The 27,620-nt window shown below is 40.6% G+C and overlaps 1 protein-coding gene across 1 annotated transcript; it reads right to left on the reverse strand.

Moving 5' to 3' along the window:
- Positions 1-651: 651 nt before the first annotated feature.
- Positions 652-27,172, reverse strand: hcrtr2 (hypocretin (orexin) receptor 2). Its single transcript, XM_069659230.1, has 7 exons — positions 26,998-27,172; positions 13,988-14,166; positions 8,241-8,484; positions 4,242-4,357; positions 3,133-3,353; positions 2,729-2,850; positions 652-1,064 (listed from the first exon to the last, which is right to left on the reverse strand). Exons 1-7 carry the CDS (start codon positions 27,170-27,172, stop codon positions 895-897), a joined length of 1,227 nt encoding a protein of 408 aa, XP_069515331.1. The 3' UTR covers positions 652-894.
- Positions 27,173-27,620: the final 448 nt, after the last annotated feature.

A 27,620-nucleotide genomic window follows, 5' to 3' on the forward strand; every position in this document is an offset into this window, starting at 1 on the left:
GTACAATGAGAGGTGGTGTAGACGTGTCGTCCATCTTTATATACAGTCAGTGGTCCACGCCTTTGCTTGGAGTTGGAGAAAGACCTCTAAAAATTAGAAACCTTCTTTTACTATGTGATTTTGTGATACATTTACAGGTATTCAGTGTTTATAAATTCCTGTAGTAAAGCCCGATTGCTGTGTCACGTTGACCAAAAAGTTGCCCTGCGTTTCCCCAAATCACAGGATGACTCGGTGTGTTCCGACAGAAAGGAAACATGTTGAATATTCACCAGTTTGATGGAAGTTAATGACGTTAAATCCAGCATCATTACATTCTGATAATGAAAGTCACCATGCATCTGTGACCGTTTACACTGAAGACCTAAGATTGACATCAGTTAATTAAGAAGGAAAATTACAAATCTGAGCATTATCAGACTTATTCTTTATAGCACCTGCTCTGCAGTTATTGTACAAACAATAAATCAGTAAACATTCTTTTAACAGTAATACAATCAAACAGATTCTGCAATACTGAACTGAAAACAGATATACAGTCAAAATAGTACTTTTACATTACAATAAATATGTGCAAACCATGTCACTTAACCGTACATCATAAAATACACATGAGTTATCAAATACTTAACATTCAAATGGTGTCCTTTCATAATAAATATATATTTTCTGTGATGTACAAGAGGTCATGTCTTATTGTGTTTGTGACTGTGTAGAAGAAGCGAGAAGGTCCTCAGAGAACAAAGGTCCGCTTTCTAAAGTACTTCATTTCCACAAAGTGTCCGTGTGAAGGTTTGTTTTTTATAATCTGATTGAGACGTTTCAATGGTTTAGGAAACAATGAAGGTGTGTCCTTTCCTGCTCGAATCCGGCAGAAGAACTCAGATTCTATAACTACACCATCTGATCCGATATGCGCGACACGTTGTCCATGTTGTTGACTTGAGTTGACAGGGACTTTCGGCTCTCTGTGCTCGTTCTGGCCCGTATCCTCTTTGTTCGATTTTGGTCTTTGTGGTAACAATGGCAGGAAAAAGCTGCTTTGAACTCCTTGCGGAACTTTCCTGGAGAAAAAGAGAAATAAATCTCATTACAAAATTTAAAAAAGAAATGATTTCACTGATTTAAAAACTGTCCAGTTTATATGTCTTGCATCCAAAACAACTCATTTTCTTGTATTTTTAAAAAGTATAATGAACTTTAAAAGTATAACGAACACTAGACAACTTCATTGAGAAGCACAAATTGCCGTCTGTCAGTGTGGATTCAGAACGAACAGATCAACATCTAGGGCACTAATTTAATAAATCATAGAATTTAAAAGAAAACAGAAAAGTATGAGTATTTATGGATATGAAGAAAGTGTTTGACACCATTGATCATAACATTTTACACATTCAAATTGAGGGTTATGGTATCAGAGGAGTTGTTATGAATTGGTTTAGTATGTTTATTTAACAAACAGGCAATAATTCATACAAAAAAAATCAACATTCCATTATAAATATTAATTGTGGAGTTCCTCAGGGTTCAATATTAGGCCCGAAATCGTTCATTTTATAACTGAAAGTACATACAAATTTTTTAAATTTGTTTCATTTATACTTATTTATTATACTGATATTTTTTCCCCCCACTAGTATCTACAGAAGTTTTTTGAGGTGATCAATACAGAAATTAGTAAATTAAAGTGATGGTTTGACACATGAAAATTATCAATATTTTGTTTTTAATCTAGTCTACTTTTATTTACATGTTCCAAATATCAAATCAATCAAACTCACGCAGTGACTGCTGCAACTCCCTACTGGCAGGCCTTCCTGCATGCACATTCAAACCTCTGCAGATGATCCAGAACACAGCAGCTCAGCTGGTCTTCAATCAACCCAAAACAGCACATGTCACTCCACTGCTCATGTCTCTCAACTGACTCGCAGAGACCGCTCGCATCAAATTCAAACCCTGTTGCTCGCTTACAAAACAGCAACAAAAACGGCTCCTGCCTACCTGAACGCCCTCATCCAGGTCTACACTCCCTCCCGCCCACTACGCTCTGCCAATGAAATGCGCCTGGTGCTCCCATCACAACAGGGCCCTAAGTCGCTAACTAGACTCCTCTGTAGTCCCCAGGTGGTGGAATGAGCTACCAAACTCCATTCGGTCTGCAGAGACCCTTTCACCTTTAAGAAGAAGCTAAAGACCCAGCTCTTTATGAACACCTCTGCACTTAATGATAATGATGCTGTTGTTGATGTTGATGACATTGAGGATGTTGAGTAGGATATTCATGATGATGATGATGATAGTGCCCTGTGCACTGCCTGTCAGCACCAGTGTCCGATCGCACTTGAAGCGGTTTGTTGGCTCTTACTGACTTTGTTCCTTCCTGCCTTGATCTTTGCTTGAGTTGTATTAACTCTCATATGTACGTTGCTTTGGACAAAAGCGTCTTCTAAATGACATTTATTAGTTATTCATGTTTAGAATATCAGAGATAATAGCAAGATGTCATTATAAGGGTGAAGAACCTATGATGGTATCTACTATGTGTATACTATGTGCACTTTTGTGAAAAATACAAATGAAGTCTTTGATGAATATTTGTCAGCAGACTACCAGACAAGCACACACAAGCAGTGACTTGTGTTGTTGTTCCTTCTTCGTCCACTAGAGGTCAGCAGTGAACCCAAACAACCCCTCTAAGTGTTGAGGCAGGTTACAAACTTACCGCTGAGGAAGTTGTAGATGATGGGATTTGCTGCACTGTTGGCATAAATGAGCCAGTGTGAGAAGGTGAACCATGCATAGACCTTCTCTCTGTCATTTGTCTTCTTGAACGTCCCAAAGACTCTGCCGGTAAAAGAAATTACACGGTATTAGTCAAACATTCATTCAATATTTCAAGCTTTTAATGTCATAATATAAATTAGAATGTTCTAAATCCAGACTGCAGAAAAGACGCAAACATTCAACACTTACTACTACTACTTACTACTACTAAATATTATGAATGAGTCATAATTTAACTAAAAACTCCAAGGTGAGCGTCTTATGTTGTGTTCCTCACAGCACAATTCTCTCTGTTTGAATGGCTTTTGATCCTAGAAGCAGCCGACCTCAAGACATTATTACCTTTTCATGACATTGAGCACGCTGATTGGCAGGTAGCACAGCGCGAAAACAAAGAGCACGGCCATCAGCATGCTGGCTGTCTTGCGTCGTGCGCGGACCTGTTTGATCTCAGCGCAGACCGTGCTGGTCCGGACCCTCACAGGCTCGCCCAGCGCTGGAGTGGAAGCTGAGCATTGCATTGACCTCCACTTTCTCTGCAGCACTGAAGTGCTCCCTGGAATCTGTTGGTTAAATATGTGCATACATCAAATGCTGAAAACTCAAGAAGGAATATGAGTTCACTGTTTACTGCCTCTGGAAATCCAGATCCACAAAAGCCTTCAAACCATGTCATATTGATTATGAGAAAGCATCCAAAAATATAAAAAAATTTATCGTCATTTTAGTTTCTAAAAGACTTAACGATATAAGGTTTGACTTTTGGATGGTCAAGCTTGGAGCATGTATGCACAGCTCAAGCATTGTCTGTAAGTCCTTAAAAAACGCAGCTGAAAATAGACAAATGGCGTTAATGAGCTAACACTACAGAGCTCTCATTTAGCATTCATAGCTTTGACAGCATCTCAGCTAATACTGCTTCTCTTTGCCCGTCTCAATCCTGCATCTCCCTCTATCCCACCTTTCAGCCCCTCCAGTCGAGGCAGACGGGGCTGTTCAACATGAGCCTGGTTCTGCTCGAGGTTTAGGTTAAAAGTTTTTCCTTGACACTGCTGCCAAATGTTGCTAAGTGCTGCTCATGTGTGATTCATGTTGAGTCTCTGAATAAGATAAAGAAAAGAGTACGGTCTTGACCTGCTGAAATTTCCTCCTCTGATTCTGACTCAGACGACTCAAACATCCCGCTAAGGGCTGCACTACTCTGAATGTCACACAGACCATTGTTGTGGGCAGAGGCAGGCAGATGTCAATCAAAATATGATCTTCCCCCCCAACAGTCCTAAGAAAGGGTCCAAACAGCAAAACAAGCTGTCTTTGATCCAGTTTTTTTAATAGTTATAAATATCTACTTTCACTGCATGTGTTTTTAAAGTTTCAAGCTACTTTTCCAGAGGCTTTAAACACGGCTTGCTAACACATCACTTGTAAAAACAAAGAGCTGGAATACAAACCTGCTGACACCACAGCTTGTGACATATCTGGATGTACGCCAGGATCATGAGACATAATGGCGCAAAGTACGTGACGATGAAGAAACAGGTGTGATACACCTTGGGGTAGATCTCAGCTGTTGAAAGAATAAATAATAGATTGAAAACTTTCTGAATAGTGACTGATAGCTAAGACAAACATTAATATGCCTGTCAGCCTCTGTGTTCTCATGCAGCACATCAACAATGATATCACAAAATACACAGTAATTCAAATTAACATAGAAATGAGCAGGCTCTGCATTGCAAGCACAGGACCGTGGTTTTCATCAGCTGTAGCCGAGTGTTGATCTGTTATTTATGCTGATGTGTTTTCAAACAATAACCCTGTTAAATAGGTGACTAAATATGTGATCGAACACTGAGACTAAAGCTGCATGCTCAACAAAAACCATCCTCACTAGGCATTGTTTATTAACTGCAGGGTAGAACTGGTTAGTACTCGTATTAAAGTGCAGTATTATAAATAAGGCAGTAAATTAAACGTTGTTATAACTCAACTGTTGGATGTTTTAAAGCTTATTACAGAAAAACACAGAAGGCTTGGGAACTCAGTGATTATATTCTTATGCTTTTTCAAGAGATTTGAGGAATTTTTCAAGAGATATTAAGAGATACGAGGATAACGCTGTGTTCACTTATTTTAGTGGATGAGAGCAGGATGGTAAAATGTGGTGAGGTCGGCAGAGATCGATTACCACCGGATGTGACGTACCTCCCTATCACAAGAAAACATGGGCGACCTTGACGATGAGAGGCTGATCATTTTTGGTTCACCAGAACCCCGAACTTTATGACCACATGAGCTTTTGTTTTTGCGGCTTCTTTTTTCAGACGCAGATAAACAAGGGATGCACAAAGTTCCTTTCGCGATGCATATTATGAATGAAAGAATTAACTGACGTTTTAAGGGACATCTAACAATCATTTAATGTTTGCAATAAAATATCAATAATAATAAGGTCTATTAGATCAAATGATGACTCGAAATAAATGTATCGATTATAGTTTATTTATCATCACCATAGCAACATCTCGTTCGTGTTTGTTTACTTTTCCCGCGCTGTGCAAAAGGTGTTGTACGTCTGCCGTCTACCGTCTGCCTGAGTCCATGTGAACACAGCATAAGATGATGAGTTTGGCAAATGTAGTTTTCTGTTTGGTTAGAGATCAGAGTTTCCGCTACGGCCCCCGTCTGATCGGGCTCTTACTGCGCTGATAAAACCATTAGACACTCTCATTTGGTGTTAAGTGCGCCCCGTGTCCACATACTGCCCTTCTTCTGGCAGAAAAGGCGCTGGGATGAAGCGCTTGTGTCGTGTGGAAAAAAAAATGCTGCACGCAACTTTTGTATCTATGACAATAAGTTTAACTTACTACACAGCTGACAACAAGCTTACCACGCGTAGGCCGATAAAAGCACAACACTCGCCAGCAACATTTAGTGTCCGGCCGATCTGCTCCCACAAATGGGCTTTTTTCGGGCTGTATTGTGATGCTGTGTGTTTGTCATATGGTACAGCTCCAGGTAGACAGAAACGGCCAAACCAAGTTGCTCTTCCATGTTTGGTGGTAACCAGGGTGACAAGTGGCGCCCCATCTGACTGGTTGCCTGAAAAAAGCAGCGGTGACGACACCAGCGCCTTTCTGAAAAGTTCAGAGATTTTTAACTCAAAGCGTTCAGAGCGGCTGCACAAAATAGGCAGAGTGCTTTTTCTCTAGGCGGCAGCATACGCTCTGTCCTCGTTGGGAACGATTGAAAAAAGATGCTGGCGCTCATGCGCTCTGTAGACACGGGGCCTAAGTGTTGTTGGAGGATGCATTAGGCCTCAATCAGAGAGTTTTTTGCAGTAAGAAACATCTTTTTAAAGTGCTTTTCTAAAGACAGTTATCGCTGTGCGCTCAGTTCTTTGTTCTGGAAGCTTTAAAGTTTCCTGAGAACCTTGTGTTAAAAAAAAAGTTGAACTCAGAGCAGAAAAGCGCCCAAAGTCCTCAGGTTATTATTTCTCATTGTTGAATCGGATGAATAATGCACTGAGCATTTTCAAGTGATGACTTAAAGTGTGCTGTTGCTTGTAAACAACAATCACGAAGGACAAACAAGCATGGCCTGTTGCTGGATACTTGGAGTGCAATGATTTTAACCAACCGTAGTTACCATTTGAACGAACACAGCAGGATGCAGGCAAAAAAGTTTGGCACTTGAGACTGAGTTTTTTAATGACAGGTGGTTTGAAGGTTGCCTGCAACTTCATAAAAAAAAACCACAACAAGTAGCTCTTCACCAGAAATCGGCAACCTTCTGATTGATCCCTTCAGTACAACTGATTGTAGTTGCAGGGTAATATCTCTCCTCTTATTTCAGTCTTGGTCATTATAACATGTATTCAGTTCACACCGTCAGTCAAAATTGCCCAAATTATGTGCTGATTGAACCCTTTGAATGATAGATGTCCAGATATAACGTCCGAGTGGGCACCCATTGTTTGCTTGAGATGATTTTAATAACCTCCTTTCTCGGACCAGATGAGCGTCGCATGTAAGGGATTCACACTCTCTATTCAAAATGAGAACAATCATTTGATCCTCAGGCGTCTCTTCCTTCCTTCCTGGTTCTCTCTGCTCATGCCTCCTGTCTTCAACCTGCAGTTTTTGTACACTTCTTTTTCACAACCTCGACACAACCAGCCGTTGTTGCTTGTTTCTCTGATGTTAACTGCTCATAAAATGTACACTTGCAATGCAAACACGTGTCCTCCCCATCTCAGCCAATCCTCATAAATCAAACGATGACACCTTGGCAGTGTGGATTTGATGAATGTTCCCCTGGCCACAGATTAAAGGGAATTCATTTTTCTCCAGCTGTCAGTGGCTTATTTGGCTGTTGAGCGGTTGAGTTAAGAGCATTTACCTGATACAAAAGTCAATAACTCAGGCAAAATATCAAACAGCACTAATGCAGTAAATCGTGTTAATCAGACAGACAGCAGGACGGGAAGTCTCCCAGGTTGCTGGCATACAGGAAACGCAAAATCAGCACAGGAAAACAGATTTTAGGCAGCAAACAGAGCGATGATCATAGGACTGGTCCTCTCGGGCACAAAGGTAAAAATCTGTCGACTCTTTTGAGGCTCAAAAGCAGAGAGAACCAGGAAGCGGGATGCACAATGAAAAGCAAAGCCACCTCTGCTGAACGTCTCTCTGTGGTTACACTGACATGTTTTTTGGGCTGTTTTGGCTCGAAAGTTTGAATTCGATACGTAAAAGTCGTCCTGCTTTAAAGCGATATCTTTGCAGCTGTAAAATCAGTTCTGCCAAAAATATATCCTTCTCTTATGTTCCTTTAAAACACACTTTAAAATAATCAAAATCATTTTTCAGTGCTTTTTTTTGTTCTTTTTGGTTTGACAATGTGAATTTCACACATTTACCTGGTCTGAGAAAGACGGGATGCAATTCTCTGCAGCAGCAATCAATTAAAGGCTCAATCAGGACGCCTCAAATCAAACTATAACAGGAATCAAATCAGTGTGTTATCGTTCCTTTCAGAGGAAGGGGCGCAATGCATGCTGGGTGTTGTGGGAATGTAGAATGGGAGAAACCACAAGCTGTTTGTACAACTTTCTCCACAGCTATGGCGCCAATTTCAAATATTGTTGCTTCTTTCGATTACAGAGAACACCAGCTGTGACTGACGGTGGCTTTTTCCAGGGGCCAATTACACCTTTAAATGGCTAATCCATCCTACTTTATGGTCCTTTTAATGTGACTCTATTCTTGCCAGTGAAACTGTGTCTGACATGTTGGATTTCAGAGAGCCAGTTATCTTTTGAAGGTGGTATCCCTCTGACACATCAAATTGCCCCTTTAATCCTTCAGTTAGTCATTCAGCCTGAGTTTAACCTGTGCGTGTGTCAGCGAGTCTTTCATATGTTATAGGAGAATGTTGTGATCACTAACCTCCCCAGTGTTCATCGCACACTGTGAACAGGCTGGTCTTGTTTGTTAGTTCAGGCAGCAGGCTGCTGCACTCCATCACAACAGCCTGAGGGATCATGATGATGCATGATACCACCCAGATGACAACAATGCTCTTGCGAGCCCTCTTGGCGGTGCTCTTGAACATCAGCGGGTGGCAGATAGCATACCAACGGTCCTGGGCGATGCAGCTAAGTGTCAGGACTGATACGGACACTGAGATTGTCTGGTAAAAAAAAGGAGACACATTAGTTAGAGAACAGAATGATTTTTTAGCACTTTGATGTCAGAAATAAGACAAATGAATCCCATAGCTTATTGTTTCTTAACACTGACACTTGAGACATTCACCTGAATATTAGCTGACATTGTTTTGAGAAGTTATGAGCAATAGAATAAATGTGTAGCTGCTGGGAATTTGTGTTAAATCCTTGAGACTTTCTGTTCCTGTACATCATGTCTAAAGCAAACAGCAGACATGTCAGCTCTTTTCACAAGCTGTCACAGTAGAATGCAGGAGAGACAAAAAGATATTGAATAAATGTATTGTGTCTTTTTTCTTGTTACTGTGTCTTTGAAGATAAAAAGAATCATTATACATTTTACCTCCAACAACGAGACTGAACAGACAAAAGGTCTGCATGATTTCAAAGCCCTCAATAATAAAACATGATCAGGCCTTGACTGGTGGCTTTAAGGTGGAGATTGAAATGATGAACGTAGCACCGCTGATGTCATCCACGTTTTCTTTATTTCTGAGCTGAATCAGAATAATAATCACTCCTATTCTCCTAAACTACACAATGTCTGCTTTCACAATTCAGCATTGGCCTCTGTGAGGGTCAAGCACACATTGAGGAAGTCTAGTTACTGTTAGGCATTGACAATAGAAATCGAACTATTATACACCAGCGCTCAATAAGAGAATGATCCAGTGTGCAGATTTGTGAGAGTCTGATTAAACCGACAGGGCAGAGGGGTCGTAGACAATCTTCTTCCTCTGTCTCCTTTGATAGATCACAGTGTGCTCGCACTATCTGAGCTTCACACCTGCATTGCTTTCAAACAGACTTTGCAGAAGCTAAACTAGATAAGGCGTCTTTTCAATTATGCTTCTGTGAAATTGGAGCAAGGTTAGATGTAAGGCATGCTGATGCACATTGGAGATTCTCTCATCGGATGCAGGAATGTCAATGAGTCTTTTTGCTTCGCAGCAGCGACACTGAGTTCTGGTGGGTTCATTTCCTGTGGCAAATAAACACTCCATCACTCTGAAACGTACAGCTAATGGAAATGTGTACAGTAAGTGGTACGCCACATCTACTCTGCAGACTATTTTCCTTCATTTTAATGGTATAAAAAAGGGAGAGAACATTGCCCTGTAGGAAGAACACAACAAATCCTCACATAACTGTCTACTTCCTGACAGGAAATCAACAGGACAGTGGGAGGTATTTTGAGTGATAATAGCGTTAGAGGCTGAGTGTGCAATGCAAACACAGAAACAAGGTAAGCCTTTTGTAGAGAGTGGAGCAGTCTGTACATAAACAGCAGGCCAGCAGGAGCAATATGAGACATGACAATGTAGAGCAGCCGGTCTGTCGTCATTGTCTGTGTCATTGTTTGCAGAGTAATTTCAGGCCCAGGTCTGCTGATTCTCTTTATGTTCTTACAGTCCACAAATGAAACAAATGAAGTCCGCAAAACCCAGCAGGAGTTCAAGCTGAAAGAAGAATCAGTATCTGTGTTGACGCAATCCGATGTAGCTGATTCATGTGTGCCACTGTTGTCCAAAAGTCATGCCACTGCGTAGGTGACATTACCTCTGTATCAACTCGACACTGTCGTGTATTTTGAGTCACACTTTGTACTCAATAGTGCAGAAAAAACAAATGCACATGTAAATGCTACAGGTAAGAGGTGCAGCCACAGTCAGAAATCGTCGGCCGTCTTTCAATCGGAAGGTAGGTGGTTCGATCCCCAGCTCCCTCGGTCTAAATGTCAAAGTGTCCTTGTGCAAGACACTGAACCCCAAATTGCTCCCGGTGGCAGTCATCGGTGTGCGAATGTGATGACTGACTGACAGTTGGGCACTTTACGTAGCAGCCTTTGCCATCAGTGTATGAATGGGTGAACGGACATGTAGTATAAAAGAGTGCTTTGAGTGCTCATCAATCCATCCATTAGAGAGTAAAGTAGGCAGTGTGAAAAGGGAACGTTTTTAGCTTTGACTTGAAGGTGGTCAGAGTCGGGGCTCGTCTACCATCACCTCGGAGATTATTCCAGGTTTGTGCTGCATAATAACAAAACGCTGCTTCACCGTGTTTTGTTCTAACTCTTGGGATGACCCCGGTAAGCCAGCCCCAGATGTTCTCAGAGTGCTAGATGGTTCATATGTCACAAGAATATCAGAGATGTATTTGGGCGCTGAGCAACAGTAGTTTGCCAAACCACTGCTGATATGTGCCCTGATGATGTTACATGAAGATGATCACAATGTATATTTTTGCCATTTGAAATAAAGGCTTTTCAATTTCAAGTGCCTTGGATTGTTTTTGAAGGACAGTTGCATTTCACACTTGATTAATAATTTTCCCCCCATGCAGTGACCCCTTAACAAGATGATTTAACCACATCAAACCCAAAGCATCCAAAGAACATGTGTATGCAATTACTACAAAGACCCGGGGGATCAAACCACCGATCTACTTATCGGAAGACAACCCACTCCATCTGTAAGCCACAGCTGCCTGTTTGGGTATGTTTGTATAAATATGGATGCCTGATGCCTTTCTTGGAGTATGTCGTGTTGTATAATGTGGTTTGTACCTGCCTGTCACGCTCTTCAGAATTCTACATTCATTTATTCAGTTTGGTTATTTTATAAATGTTCTTATTCTGTCATTCAGACTCAGTTACTCCCACCTGTGTGCCCTTTCTGTCAGATGAATCACCTCACCTGCTCATCCCTCCCTCTCACCTGATCCCATTCCCTAATTAGCTCCACAGTATATTTTCTAGCCCTGGGTTTTTGTTTTATGTTATATCCTGGTTTTGACGCTGGCTGTGGTATTTTGCTTCACCTTCGCAGACTCTGTTTTGGACTTTGTTAGCACGCCTGGTTTCCTTCATATTGTCAACTAAAGCTTCTTTACTTCATGTTCTGCCTCTTGGGTTCCTTTCGCCTTTAACTGTCATAGTGTCAATGTTTTTATATGAGCTCTGTAAAGATCATGTCAAGACATTTCCTCTTTCAACCAGCATATGTGTAAGTGTATATTGCCTTCCAGAAACATGTAGCGGAGGGAATTACTTTTTCTTTAACATTAACATTTTATGACATTTAAATGTTAAGTCATTGGATGTCAGGGGATTATAACTTCTGAAATGTAATTCCGTCCTTCAGTATGATTGAATATATACCCCTGATGTTATCATACTTTCATGTAAAAATATATGAGAGTTAAGCTTCTTTCAGGGCTTCGCAAAATCTTCTCTGCAACAGCTAATTCATCTAAAACTACAAACCCGGACCCGGAGTCTGTGCTGCTAATAACTAATCATTCATTCATTACAGTTCTTCTCAACCGTTTCATCATTTCTTACAGGAATAAATTGTGTCATCGTCTCTAGCAACATGCTGCATTAACAACAGAGATGGAGACAGTTTCTCATGCCTAGTTCTTCTCTCGGGGGTGTTTCCTCCTGAGGCTGCACAGCACTGCAGCATGTAAAATCTAACAATATGTCACATAAAATACAGGAAGAAGTGGAGTGATTCCCGAGTGGGGATTGGTTTGGGAGTAAAAAGATCCTACAGGGTTTGTAGAGGCAGCTGGAGGCTGTCATTGCACATACTGTAGCAGTCGGAGTTAAAGACCCCCTCCAGTGAAAATCAAGTGTTTAACCTTGTAAACATCTCCATGTGGTGTTTTTCATGTGCTACAAGACATATCAGGGACAACATCATCAGTCATCTCCATGGCTGGGCCTGTCTGCTTTTAAACTGCAGTGTACCAAGGACAGGCTGAGCAACACGTTTTCACATTGGCAGGTTTGTGACGTCACAAACCTAAGGAGCCAATCCCGTTAATGGACGGGGTGACACTATGCATATCATTATTTGTAACCTATGGCAACCACTTCAGTGGTGCACGAGCCAGCTGTAACCGTCGTCATCATGTTTGCAGACTCACTACTGACTACTAATGTTAACGTTACTACGGCTGATTACTACATTTCAAGCTAGCTAAGTTTTAAGTTGCCACTAAACGATGGCAGAGACGTGTTTTGTTTTCACCACGGAGGGGGCGGTTGGAAATTTGCATAGTGGGCGGGGACTATGCAGATTAAGGATTTTTTTAATGAGTGAGAAGGAGGAGATGCCTTGGCATGATTTTTATTTTATATATGTCTTAAAACACGACTGGAGCTGCTCTTTAAAATCAAGGTGAAATGAAAAATGTGATTTTAACCCTTTTAGATCACATCCCCGGTAATATTGTGCATCTATTTGACAATACAGGCCGAAAAAGATACAGAAAATCCATTTCTTCGTATTCTTAAATCAAAATCTGATCATTTTTTCTTCCGGTAAAACAAAATATCACGTGTGCCTACGTAAGCTAGGACCAACCAATTTCAACCAGTCAATCTGCAACATTTAGCCGCAGAGCACCAAGAATGCTCGGTCAGTTAGCTAGCTACTGCGCTGTGGAGAACGTCTGTCACTTCTCAACGATCAAATCAAATCCCTCTAATTCAACTCAACTCAACTTTTTTTATAGAGCACTTTAAAACAACAGTTGGCCAAAGTGCTGTACACACACATAAAAACACAAAACAGTTAAAACAATAGAAGACAATAAAAGCCAGCATCTCAAACTGAGTTCAAAGCCAAAGAGAAAAAAATTGTTTTAAGAGAGTATTTAAAAACAGGAAGTGAGTCGACCTGCCTAATGTGCAAGGGCAACTCATTCCAGAGTTTTGGGGCAACTGAAAAAGCTCGGTCCCCTCTCGACTTCCTCTTCGTCTTTGGGACGACTGACGATAACTGATCTGCTGACCTGAGGGAGCGTGAGTGATATGTCCCGCCTGCACGTCCTGTTTCACTCGGAAATACGTCACGATACGGAAGCTAGATACTCTCGAAATGCCGTTTCAGCAAAGCACAGCAGGAAGCAGGGTGAATGTGACCATGGAGGCCGTCAAACAGCTGTTTAATGCAGTGCCATGAGGTTTGATGTGAGCTAGCAGCCAGCCCAGCAGAAGAACCCCACACTGATTTGTTCACGTTTGGAGTATCAAAGTTACACCTTGGGTTTGTAGCTTTGGATGTGTTCGACCTTATTTCCCCGTCATATGCAGCAGGATTGGTGTCTATGATTTTGAAGGATAGTGTAGGATTTTGGTTCACTACAACAAGGTGGCCTGAAATGTGATAAAAAATGTATGACTTTCTTTTCGCACATGCGCTGGCATCATAAGGATGATGTGTCTGTGGAATTTTAAAAATGGAGAAAGCAAACCACCTGCCCAAGGACATCGAAAGTCTCACACAGTGCACATCTCATGGGATATGAAGTATGTTTTTACCCTCATGCATAGAGAGAGAAAAATGTAAGAACAGAAACAGAACGTGTCTTGGTTTGCAATCATAAACCTTTTAAAGACCCAAATATTTTATCAGTTTCAGTATCTCATTTGAAAAGCAAAAGTTGATCTCTTACCTGCAGATAAGGCACAACTTTGCAGAGAGTTTCCCCAAAGAACCACGTCTCTGTGATGTCTACCACAAGACTCGCAGGCAGGCAGATGATGGTGACCAACACATCAGCAAAGGAGAGATTCACTATGAAGTAGTTGGTCACGGTGCGCATGTGACGGTTTTTCCACACTGCAAAACAAACTGAAACAGATGAACGATCAATGAGCACCCGAGGATTTTATAACGGCAAATTTTTATCTCATTAGTGCAGGGTGTTAAATTATAATCACCGCTGCCTCAGAGGCATGCTGTCAATCAAATTGTTTGAATTAAAATGGTCTTTGTTGCTGTTGGCAAATTATCCATTGCTCAGGGTTACACACAGACAGTTTTATTTTAAAGCAGGAGTGTGACATTACATGCTGAGACTGTCACAGTGTGTTCTCGTTTATAATGGCGATTATCAACGGTTTGGAGTTCCGCAGCACTAACAGCCCTTCTGATTATTTGCAGTTTCTCTCAGCAATCTTTTGGCACACTGATCACTCATATTGTAGCACAATTCTTCTTCATGGTTGACAAAATTCCCCGCCTTGACAGCCTCTGCAATCAGCTAAAATTGAAGGTCTGAAGATCCGAGTTTCATCTTTTGGTACTGAAGGAAAATCAGCCTGAATGGATTTCAACAAAACATAAAAACAGAAATAAAGAAGAGTTCATGGTAAATCTCCAGTTGCAAATTGCAGCTGCATCTGAGGACAACTCCATCTGATCAAGTGTAACAAATAGGCAGACATGTGTATGTAATGCAATGTAATGATATAAAAGTCTTTTTAGAATTAGAAAACAATAAGGGCTGAATTCACTAAAGCATTGCACGGCTTAAAGGATTGTGCCCGCTAAAACCACAAAAAGACTCACTCTCCAAGCACACACACAGAGTGTTAAATGCACCCCAAAGTGCGCTGCAGAGCAAACAGCGTCTCCGGGGCCGTTTGCGCTTATTTAAATGAGTCATTGTGCAAACATTGGGGGAAAATTTGGCCCCTTTCTATGCAAATGAACCTAATTCACAAATGCCAGCGCTAGAGTGAAAATATTAGACTGTAGAGAGCTGGTGGTAACTGCAATGCACTTATTACGAGGGCTGTCGCGCTCTGAGTTTCCAGTGACAATTACACCTTTTGTGTGATCAAAAGATGTATTTGCCTGTAAATACAGTCTGTTAATAATATATTGTCATTATTAAAACAATCAGGAGACCCATTAGTCCAGGACTGTGCGAGGTTCAACCCAGGCAAACGGGCACAGACACGGGAAGACGGTCTAGAGCCGTACACATGACAGGGATAATCGTATGGGCGAGCTGCTGTTGCTCGTTCAAAAAGAAATGAAGCTGCGTTACAGAGAGTTAAACTAGTAAACACCTGTTGAGTCTGGACATAACAATAAACTGTTAAAAGAGCTGCCCCCCCTCCCTGCTCATCAGTGTGCGCTCAACTCCTGCCTGAGAGCAGAGAGTGGAGGTGCAGACAGCTTCTATCCACAGAAACAAGAGCAAACTGCACGGATCTGCAAAACTTCATGGCCGTGTCTGCGCTTGAATATCATCAGCGCAATTTGCTTTGTGAATCAGACCTTGAGACTGAGTTATTCATAGAACTTTACTTTGTCTGTTAAAACTTTCAAGTGAAAGAAGTTCAGCTTCTAGTTTGAAAATGATAAAATGTAAATCATTGCTTTGCCTGGTGAAGCAAAGGGACATTACCAGTCATGAAAGGTTTCATAAGTACTTGAACTTTAAATGGCTTTTATGGCCAGAAAAGTAGATCTAAATGTACACAGTGAAACAGCTGAATGGTGCTTTATTTGTTAGTTTTACTTAAAAATAACTATTAGTGCATTAGAAGTGAAAAGTTGTGTCTAATTTATGTATAAATGTCTGTTCTGTTGCTCGCCCAATTCTCAGCAGTTTGACAAACTCGGTGAGTACCATGAGAACCAAGATGATGGTTCCCATGATGGACTCAAAGATGACACGGGCACAATCTTTTGTCATTCCTGAAGGCAGTAAAGTGCAATCCTTCTTTAAGGCTACATTCAGTGCATAACAGATAATCTTAGTAAATGTAGTGTGCAGCTGGGCCAAGCCTCTGAAGAGTATCATAAGCAGACTACACGGAAGAAGCAGAAGTGCATTTGCCAGCCCTAACAGACATTTTTGCAGAATAAGTACAGGATGTGTGCAGACATCACTGTGGAAGCTAAGTGCTTCAAAGAGGATTGTGTGTGCTACACATTTTCTTTCCGATCCTGTTAGAAGCAACTTGTCAATGCTCCATATGTCACGTCAGTCCATTTGCTACAACAACTTGTTTTACATAGTATTTCCTCAGTATTTTAGCCGGCTTTTCTATAAAGGGTTGGTGTTCTTTGAAGAATAGCGGCTGTAGCAGATGCAGCAGCAGAGCTGAGAACCTCAGCTGTCGCTGGATATTCTCCCTGCCTGAGGGTTGAAACATGTCACAGGACAGAGACCAGTAAGGTCCCAGGTGATCCATATGGAGGAGCCAAAGAAAAAAAAATTCTATCCTTACTTCAAATATCTCACCACCATTTTTCTGCCTGTATGCTGGTTATGAAGCAGCAGTGGCAGTGGAGTGATGGCGAAATTTGATGCAGGGGCTTGGAAGGTGGATCTCTTTAAGCTGATGATCAAACAGCAGCTGGTATTTGAGATGCTGCTGTGAAGGGCAATTTCACCTTTTAACCCAAGTCCACACTACTTTTTCAAAAAATATGCTGCAGCTGCCTTCAGGAGTGGAAGGTCGGGGTGCAGCAGATCACTTAAGTCAGATCGTATCGTGATTTTGAGTCATGGAATCGGGTCATTTTTCAGATTAGCAAAAAAAACAAACATCTTAACAATTCTTGATGCTCTGACTATGGCAGTCTCAACTGATGAAAGCGGCATCTATTCTAGGGATTATCCGATTAGCCGATTATCGGCGCCGATATTCGGCATTTTGACGCATGTCGGCGTCGGCATCGGCCTTTACTTTTTTATTTTTTTATCTGACGGCCAATAAGAGTTCATTTCTTTGCAAATTTGATTGATTTATTTACATTATAAAACTTCAGGAAGTTATTTATGTATTTAAATTTTCAGTTAACTTTATAAGAGATGCTGCTGACCCTGGGAACTCCCTGCGCTTTTTGTTTGTTTGTTTAATAAACATATGCTTAAAGGCGTTTAAACAAAGTTAAGTGTTGGAGTTTGTATTATTCTAAATGTTGACGCCAATATTTTAATTTTTACTGCGAATGAATATCGGCTCCAAATATCGGTTATCGGCCTCCTTGACTACTAATAATCGGTATCGGTATCGGCCCTGTAAAAACCATATCGGTCCATCTCTAATCTATTCAATACCAGTATCTATGTGACCCACATAGAGTCAGCACCTTGGGTCAGCACCTAGGTTTAGCATCATGATGAAACACATTTAAGGCTGGATATTCGACAAACGTCAGTCGAATATCCAACCTTAAACTAACTTCCCAACCCAGATCTGCGAATCTTTGTTATTTTTGCCCCCAACCTCCTGAAAAGGTTCTTCCACAGCATCTATGCAGCGTCATTCACGCCCACATGACCCCTTTAAGCATTACAATTAAGAGTCACTGCAACACTGCATTGGAATTTAGCGACAGCAAAGCTATATTTCAAATCATGACATTAATTGTGTGCATCAACTATGATCCGTTGCACCACTAATGAAAGGTCTAAGCTCTGCATCCGTCACCAAGCAGGAAGTGCAAGCCAGATTAATGGGGAAGTTAGTCTTTCAGTGTTGGCAGAAACACAAAGGAATCTTTCACACGCTTGGCTAGCATGTGAACAACAGCGTTCCAAAACGTTTATATTATGCTGTGTCTCTGCTGTCACACAATAACCTCAATCACTGTCCTTGAACTCATTGCACCTGAGCAGCTTCCTCCGCTCTGTAAAACATGAGCCTTTTACACAGCAGAGATAATATGACCTGTTATAGCAGGAAAAGCACACAAGGTACCAATAATATGAACAATTGCTGAGGTCTATGCAAGACCCTAATACTGAAGCTGCAAAATGGAAGTCGGCCATTATAATTTTATTAATTATACCAGAGCTTTTCTGGCTTGTAAGCAGTAAATGTAGTCTGCAACTGGGGCACGGCTTCTGAAGACCTTCATATTCAGCCAACACAGAAGATTATCCCTGCTTCTGACAGCAGCAGAAGCATTTTCAGCCTTGTAAGACAGCTTCTGAAAACCACCATACTGTTGAAGAGCCTTAAAAAAATGTTCATGTCATTCTGACATTTTTGTGAGGCAAACATATTTGGTTTGGCTCTATCCCTCACTGACGTTACATATCAGACAAACCCAGTCTGAATGGACCACAAATCAATAAGATTGATGTATATGAAAGTTTGACGGCTGTAAAAGCATCAATCAAAATCTGTCTGTACATGCCAACACAGTCCTGTGAACAGGTCTAACCAGGTAACACGGGTGAAATATCTGTGCAGGTGACGTTGTGGTTCACAAGGAACTTTTTCAGTCGGTTGGATTTAATTTTTTTTTAATGCCGCCTAAGATTCCCTCTCTGCATACTCAGAGCTGTCGTTTAGTGACTGCTGTCAGACTAAATTGTACATTTCTTTTATCAACCCTTCAAACCCCGTGGGGCGGTGTCCCGACTTCAAAATAAAACTGCGTTGCTGTAAAGCTGCAGTGGATTACACAAACAGGATGAAAAGTCTAGACTGTCACTGCCGCTACGCACAACATCAAAGACAGGACGCAGACATTTGACAAGATCCCTTTGTGCATATCTGAGCAGCACTTCATTTACAAAAAGTAACCTTTTACATTATCAATTTAATATTTATTACTCTGCACAATTTGCATGTGTTTACAATTTAGAGAAAGAAACTTTTGACATTTTGATTTATATTCATAACTATTTTTATACTTGTTATATCCTTTTTAAATGTTTATTTTTTTGCTTTGAAAAGTTTCTGTCACTTCTTAGGTTAACAAGTTCTTTGAATAATAGGTCAATTTTTTGATCACTTTACCCACAGAAAATTGATCTTCAATAAGAACAAACTGCTATATAATCAAACATTTCTGTACACACTTTCTCTTGCACATCAGCGGTTATAGTAAGCGTCTGCTGTTGGACACATGTTATTTTTTCTGCTGGCATAAAGACGCTTTCCCTCCCCAGTGTCTTTCTTACAGCTCCTCACAGCGCTGCAGGCACTATCACAAAAATACAGACTCAGTAGAAAACGTCTCATCTTTAAAAAACGCACATGAAAGACGACAATAAATCCCTGTGGGATGTTGGATTCGAATTAATGCAAGGAAAAGGGGGCGAGGACACCCATATTCACCATTCAATCATAAGTAAGAGTGAGACTGATTCCAGCTGGTGAATTGTCAGTTCGTTGCTCCCCTTCCCCGCTTCTATATTTATTTGAATGGTTTTGTATAATGTAGGCCTATATGTGGTTTGCACTCAAAAAACGGGATTAAAACATTTTTGCTTTAAATAAGACGAAACATTTGAAAGTTCCTAGATAGAAATGGGCCTAAAGAAGATGCTCCCTGGGGTTAACAGCCAGAAATTACAGTTTGTTTCACCACGCATGAAGTCTCATTGTAATGTGCCAATGACATTAAGCTTTATAGTCAACAGAGCAAAAGAATTAAGACTTGTCAAACCAAGGTGTAACCAACAGCTGCATTCCATTTAGGTTTGTAAATATGCTGCCTGACATATTGTTGGCTCCTTGGTGTGGATGCAACTTTGCATCCAGTAAGAAATGTTAATGATACCTGCTTTACCTGCTGAAAACAGACTTAAATGTCTACCATGAGAAAGGTTAGGTTGAATGCCATGCTAGGTAAAGTTAACACACCCGCATGGCATTAGGATAAGTTAGGATGTCACATAGATCAAAAATGTAGCCCGCTATGTTTAGCAACCCGCTAAAACAGCTCTTCAAGACACGTCTAGAAGTGATTAATTCGTTGCTGCTGGTTGTACAGGCCGTTCTGCTCTGTGAGGGACTGCTCGAAGAGTCTGAAAAGATTTCTAGTGGGAGAACAAATCCCCCTTAATGAAACACACAGACATTAGCAAGTCCAAGTTAAAGTTTAGCGTCTGATCAACTTTATCTAAAGTCAAACCCAAATCATCAGTCCACACTGCATGTGAACTTTCTCTAAGAGCAGACATTTCTTAATAAAGTCTTTCACCCTTAATTTCCCTGGCTGGCTTTATGGACATCACAAGGGTTTAGATAAGGAGGCTCAGATCAACAATTCAACACGTAGCGATGCACAGTTAGCTTTGCAATGGATTCTTCTTGCAGCTAGAGTGTATTTTAAGATGTATCACTATTTTAATGATAGGTGAATCTCTAACTTTAATGAAATGATAGTTTGAAGTGAACTCTTTTTAAATTCAAACACTGCTCAGTTAAAATGGATTTAGTGCTAATTAGCGGTGGTTTCCATGACATTTGTTGTACTGAAAATATAATCAATGCTTAGACCCCTGAGGCTATAAATCAGGGCAACAGCAGGTAGTTTTCAGTATCAGCACTTAGTAAAACTCTGGCACCGAGAAGTTAGTTTCATATTCCATCAATGCATCTGTGGGGAACAGGGGCCCACTTTGTGAATAAAAAACGTTTTAATACAGCAGATCTTCATCAATCAACCTTTTTTATGTTCACATTCTTCATGTTCTTGCACTGATCCTTCAGTACTCACAATACAGCAGCAGACATTACTGTTAAAACTTATTTACTTATGTTTCTACTACTTTCTATGGCTGTTATTAACAGGCACCACCTATACGATTTTATGATGTTTATTATTCAATCTGTACTGAATAAGCATTTTTATTGTCTGTTAACACGGCCTGTTATGTATTTGTTATTTCTGCTGGACATAAGCCTGCAGGGATCATGTGTTCGATCCTCTGTCCGTGTGTGTGTTTTGAAAATGTTAATACCATTTATTGAGTAGTATTAGTTATGCTAATTCTTTTACTATTCTTATTATGTACTGCTATATTATACCATACTAAATATTCCCCTCACAAATTCGCAGTTCCACATATTCTTTATGTTCTGCTCTCTCCGCACTGGATGGATATAATTGGCTGTTTTAATGGGCTCTCTAATAAGCTGATATTATGCGTACGTGGTTGTAGTAGTCTTTCCACACTCGAGTGGTCAAAAGGGGGCGGTTAAGGACAGGGGAGTGACTTAAAATTAACGTTCAATATTCCAGGTTAAGTTCACAATCTGCAAATGGAAAACGCTAAAAGTGGTTGTACGGGGATTTTTTAAAAATGTTTTAGCACCTTTTATTACATGTCTGTGAAGGTTCTCAGTCATCCAGTAATTCTAGTTTAATCTAGCTCCGTCCACCAAACAGTTTGGAACTGAAGAAAGCTTTTATGATGAGAAGTGAGACATCTTCAAGAACTTCAACCAAGTCCAGTTGCCTTATGGATTAAACTTAGAACCATTTATAACACTTCGTCATTCCAACCAGCTGAAGAATATGAATTATTAGTTTATGTTTACTGGTACTAATGAGCATGTTTTGCAGGTGGGTCTGTTGGGAATCAGTAATTATTTAGAAATGCAGTTTGATGTCAAGCCAGATCTTTGATGTTGGCACATTCCAATACACAAAAATGAGTCCTAAAGTCTAAGCACTAAACTAAAAACAGTCCAGGAAATGATTGCATTATATCCACTAAAGAGGTGTGGGTGGCTAACAGTTATGTACGACTACTTCAAAGACATAGCCCCTCTTTGATCGTCTGTCACTGTGGTAATTAATATTTAGTTCTAAACCCAAAGCCATGTATTTATTACTGACCTTTGCCGCTGACTGAACGCTGTGATGTTCGCCTCTAAAGCGCGACAAATGATTATCAACCTGTAGCAAAAGGACATTTAGGTGGCTTCACTTTAAAATGAGAAAAAATAATAAACGAGAGGGCATGCAGAGATCCCCTACCAGGCCATGTTCATTAGTAAATACAGATCAAATCCAAAATCCTTGGCCCGTGCTACAACCTTGCAAAACAGATTACCCATTAACTACAGTGTCATGCAAAGAGTGTGGTAGGGGCTCACCAGAGGAGGCCAATTAGATGCCAGTTGGAGCCTTTGCTACAATCTCAGCCAAGACACTGGAGGTTATAGACAGAGTACACTGACATCTGATCGGCCGCCTCTGGTGCCCACATTTCCAAAATAGTTAATTAGCTTCTCATTTTCAAACGTGAATAAAATTATTTTTGACCACTTGGGGGAAGTAGATACAACTTGACAGAAGTAGATACAAGTGTTCATGGTGGACATAGGCTATTTTCACCAAACAGCAACCTCTGGGGCTGAGAAATGAAGCAAACACAGCCAAATGATCCCCTGGAGTGGCGGCTTGTGGCTGCCTCTAAAAGTTACTCAATCCCCATTAGGGCCCAAATTAAACTGCCCAACTGTACAGCAGAAATAAACATTTTTACAGCCTGGAACAAGTTCTCTCTATGGCTCATTTCACAACTGTATAAGGGGATGACATTTTACATAAGTCCCTGGTGTAAATTATATAAGGCTTTAAAGGTGCTATATGTAACTTTCTAAAAATCCTCATTCCTAGCGACACGCTCTGTTTACTGTTCACTGACGAGACGTGTTCATTGACCGGCATCATGTTGTCCAAAATCAACACTGTTTGTCATAATACCTAAGTTAAGATCATGTTAGGTGGCGAAGTTATTTGTCAAGCTAGACTGGCAACACTGACATACACACTCGGAAAGTATTTTGGTTGTCATAACGCTAGCGAGCATGCTAAGGTCAACCAACTAGCTCTAACATAACTACACTGCATGGATCTGGTATTGTGCTTCGTAAGCTTAGCCAATGTTATCTACTGGACGGTGTTTTGCTACGCTGACTAACTGGCAAATTGCTAACAGCTCACAGTTGGCTGGCTAACTTTAGCCATAATACAAACTTTTTGAATAATACAAACTCCAACACTTAACTTTGTTTAAATGCCTTTAAGCATACGCATCAGAGCCAAAAGAACCCAGTTTTAAATTGATCTCTTATCGGCCGTCAGATTAAAAAATAAAATAAAATAAAATATCGGCGCCGATAATCGGTCTATCCCTAATACACACTCAGATAGTTTTTCATTCGTCATAACGTTAGCGAGCATGCTAGGGTTAGCCATCTAGCGCTAACATAAATACTAACAATAATAATATAATAGCATTAGCTAACATTAGCCAGGCGGTGCAGGGCGGCTGGAGAGAGCTGGAATGAAAGCACTTGTGCTGCGAGAGAAAAAATAATGCACCCAGTGAGAGAATGCTGCACGCGGGTTTGGTTTCTATGACAACAATAAGTTGGGGGTCTGTTTTTATCCCCAAAAGCAATCGGTCTAATGTATCAAAGGCTGAAGTCAAGAAGTATATTACTGAAAGTTATTTCATATCTACATTGGACCTGTGGTTGTTTACAACCCTGACTTGTGTTGTCTCAGTGCTATGATTGGCCTACAGACCAGATTCATTCAATACTTTAGAAGTTCATCAATCCATAATTATAAACAAACCTCTCTTAAATGTGCCGTCGTAATGTAGTTATCAAGAAGGAAAGAATCTAAATTGATTTGTTTTCTAGAAGCGGTTTAACTACAGAGGTCATAAGAACATCAGGGAAACACCCAACCTGAAGAGAGTAGTTTACAATGTTATATAAATCTTTTTCCCAAAAAGACTAAGTTGTCCAGTGTTTCTTTGAGGGTTTGGGCTATTAGATTCAGAGACTGACACTGACATGAATGTGATCTAATTGTGTCTGTTGTTTCACTGAACGTGTCTGCCAATGCTTCACACAAAGTGCTAGTCTTTGGAGTACCAGGGTTCAACAACTGCCCTAAGATGAAAAGAGGATTATGTGGTTATTTAGGTTGTTAGTTAACCATTTGGTGACAGGTACTTGACTTACATGCTTAATGGCCATATGGTGCGTTCCATTTACCTTGGAAGTCGTACTTGGGAATGACGTCACACCCAAGTTGCGCTCTAGCTCTAGCCATTGTTAGCAATACCAGTTGATAACAACGCATTATGCGGTATTTTGCATATACAAACAACGTAACAACATATCCACAGATAGAAGTGTACAGCCATGTGAGTACGGCTGATTTAATTGACACACAAATAAGACAGAAGTGATAATAAATAGTTAATACTACAACTTTCATTTACTGTTGATGCACAGAGATATGAGGTTGGGGAGGTTCCTCCGACTTTCCTAGTCAGAAAATCTGACTTCAGGTGGCGTTCCAGTTGAAATTTCCAACTTGGAACTTGGAAATTCCAACTTCAGAGTACAAATGGAACACACCATTATCGTAAACAGTCAGCTGTTTGATAGCCTTCCCTCCTGATGAAATGTGCCAGGGCTCCCCATATACCCGAAATATGCAACCTGGTCTCACAGCATGTAATAATAACATATGGACATGTGTATTTGAATTTCCCTTTTTTTGTGCCTAAATTTCAGAGTCATGTATTTGAATTGTAAATATATTTCCTGCCTAAAAAGCTCTTAGCGAGTGACGTAATGAGTGTATTCAGCCACAGTCTACTGGGTAGGCAGTCAATGGTGATTGATGAAGCAGAGAAACTCAGGAATTCATCTGTGAAAAAAGGATTTGTGCCCCATTAAGAATAAAAAGGATTTTTTTTTCTTAGCTGCCATATGTGACGTCAAGTAAATAACAGTACTTAACTCACTTTTTTATCCATTCCTTTCAGTACAGTATGTTAACCAAACACTTAACTCAAACCTTTTTCAAAACCTAACCAAGTACTTTCAGTGCCCTCACGTAACCAAAACTGATCATGTTTTGTTAGGTTAAGGAGCCAAAATTACTTGGTTGGATCGAGAAAACAAAAGTATGGTCCCCTGAAGGAAAAGATCAATCAATTTCCTCAAAGAAAGAGACAGAACTTTCTGGCAGAAAGCGCTTAGGGATGCTTAGGCATGTAGTTCGTGTCACCACCACACCATGCTGCACTGTATGACATAAATAGGCTTTTGTGTTGCAGGCATTTGTTTGAAATTTGAGATGAAAAATTGAAAAGACATTGGCCATATTTCACAAACTACATTGACACTGTTTTGGAATATCAATCAAGTCTGCTGGAAAAAACTGTATAGTTCACAAAGTTATAATTGAAGCAGCAGGTACGCCACACATCATCAGACCACAGGCCTCGTGAGTAAGCACCTTATTAGGTGAACACTGTTTGTTTTCTCTGTGGGAGAGAGAACACAAACTCTGTGTTTTCTGCATATTTGTGGGATGTTTTTAGTTTAAAGGACAACACTGCCTCACCTGCTGACTTCACAGAGGTGATAGTAAAGTGTTTGGTTACTTTTGAAATGTCTGGGTGAAACACAGCTTGTGTATTTCTACTGTATTTTTGGCTGACCGCAGGGGTCAACCCTACACATGGGTCTGTATGTGACTGACTGACTGACTGATGGTACTTTCACAGCCATAGAGAGAGAGAGTTGCCACATTGCAATGGTAGATCATCGAGCATATTGGACCTCCACTGTTGCGACCCTCTGTCTATATGGCTCTGGATACTTTGTTCGGGGAGTAGGTGGGGCTGCTCCTCAGCTGCTCGTCCGCTGTCCTTACCTACATTCGCAGCGCGCACCTGCTTTCAAACACGTTGTCATCGGCCTCATAAGGACAGTCCTTGTAACAAACTGCCCACAAAAGTGCACACTGACCTGATGCGGTCAGCCACCTACTAGGTTTTGACCTAGTCTCGTTAGTCTATCTGTTAATTAGATTGAGAGACTGATTGATTGTCCAATCAAGTTTTTGTTTACTTCAAATGTATTACACCTTCTAAGTCTCACAAGCTGCAGTACAGCTAGTTGCAAACTAATTGATAATAAAAAACTGGCACCCTCTGCACAGCTCTAGTCAAGGGTCATTTATCTTAAGTGTAAAGAGGTAAATTATATCTGCATGGGTGGGCTGATGCAGTAGCATTTATGCCCCAAAATGTGAGGTTATTGAAGGTGAAAAATGGTTTCTGTGAAGAAAAATCGCTTCAGATGATAAATGAAGGAGGAATCCTGCAGTGAGGTAAACACAAGTTTGCAGAAAAAAACAGATGAGGTTGAGATGGATCAAACTGCAGATGGGAACTGAGCAGGTTTACATTCCAACTTTTGAAAGAAAGTCAAATACTTAACAGTAGAATGCCAATAGATTGATGGCAGCGTTACATTTCAAGAGAGGCAGCTGAATGGTCAATTAATGTCACCTTTAAATTAAATGTTTTAATTCCTTCTTTTCCTCATTTTCCTCATATCTGACTGACCTCGAGGTCAGTGGGCTTCTAATCAAAAAACTGTTCACAGCAATGAAACAGTCAAATAATGAATGAATGAATGAATGATGAGCTGCAGTTTAGACAAAATTGAGGGTAAATGTCAAAAAATGAATAAGTTAATTCACCATGTCAATCATGCAATAATTTTTTTCCTCCTACTCCCATATAAGCACGCGCTCACAGTGTGATACAAGTGATATAATTTGTATCTTCAAATATAGCCTATCTGTGGAGGTCCAATTGAGATCATTTCGAGCTGCACACAGAGAGATGGAATCTGAATTCTCAGCCTCTATCCTTCTCCAGAAGATGCACCGCTGCGATTTGAGCATTAAAAATGCACCATTACAAATTTAACATTACTTTTGTACTTAGTTATATTTCCCTTGTAGGAAATATACTTATTAATATTCTCAAAGAAGTTGTTGAAGTGTTTTTCTACTGCACGTTTTGCGCACGGATGATTACGCACGAATAGAAAAGACTTATAAAAAAATACAACTTACCTAGCGAGTTTCCAATAAGAGAAACGAAGAACACAATAATGTAAGCCACGATGAGAACCCATTCATACTGTTTGGGGTGTAAGTACTCCCTCCAGATGTATCTCAGAAGTTCATCGTCATCATCCACAGGGGAGTGCTGATCGTCGCAATCCCCATCCCCGGTGATCTCCGACATCCTTCAAAGATGTTATAAATGTGTCTCTAGTATTTCTGCTGATAATCGTGTCTGCAGTGTCCTCAGGTTGTTGAGCAGACTGTCAATTAAGACGTGGCACTGAAAGTAACGCGCTTCACGGACCTCGTCAGTGTGACGCTGATCCCTCCTCAGCCCTCAATGCGGGACCATAGCAGGGTCACACGCACCAGCAGCAACACAGCTGCCTGCCGCAACATGAGCTGGGAGCTACTTCAACTACCCGCACTCCTCAAAGAAAAAGGGGGGATTAATGTGGGGCGAAACCTGGGTGAGGCAGAGGGAATTAAAATTCATTGTCCTGGTCCGGGTTGTGTGTGCCAAATTCATTTAAAACCTGCTAATATTTGATATTTTCTGATATGAGCATTAATATTTGCCCAATTAACAAGGATTTGGACTTTTACTGGGTGCATGATCATAATTTTAG

This window comes from Semicossyphus pulcher, unplaced genomic scaffold (genome assembly GCF_022749685.1).
Source record: "Semicossyphus pulcher isolate SPU_LCO1_2020_fin unplaced genomic scaffold, fSemPul1.0.p SCAF_12, whole genome shotgun sequence".
NCBI lineage: Eukaryota > Metazoa > Chordata > Actinopteri > Labriformes > Labridae > Semicossyphus > Semicossyphus pulcher.

What these genes read in the sequence shown, in the direction of transcription:
- hcrtr2 (XM_069659230.1), bottom strand. Translation starts at nt 27,172, where the DNA reads ATGTCGGAGATCACCGGGGATGGGGATTGCGACGATCAGCACTCCCCT. An exon ending in TCTTATTGGAAACTCGCTAG is followed by an intron (nt 14,167 to 26,997) that starts GTAAGTTGTATT and finishes CATCTGTTTCAG; the next exon opens with TTTGTTTTGCAGTGTGGAAA. An exon ending in GTGCTCAATGTCATGAAAAG is followed by an intron (nt 2,851 to 3,132) that starts GTAATAATGTCT and finishes TTTTACCGGCAG; the next exon opens with AGTCTTTGGGACGTTCAAGA.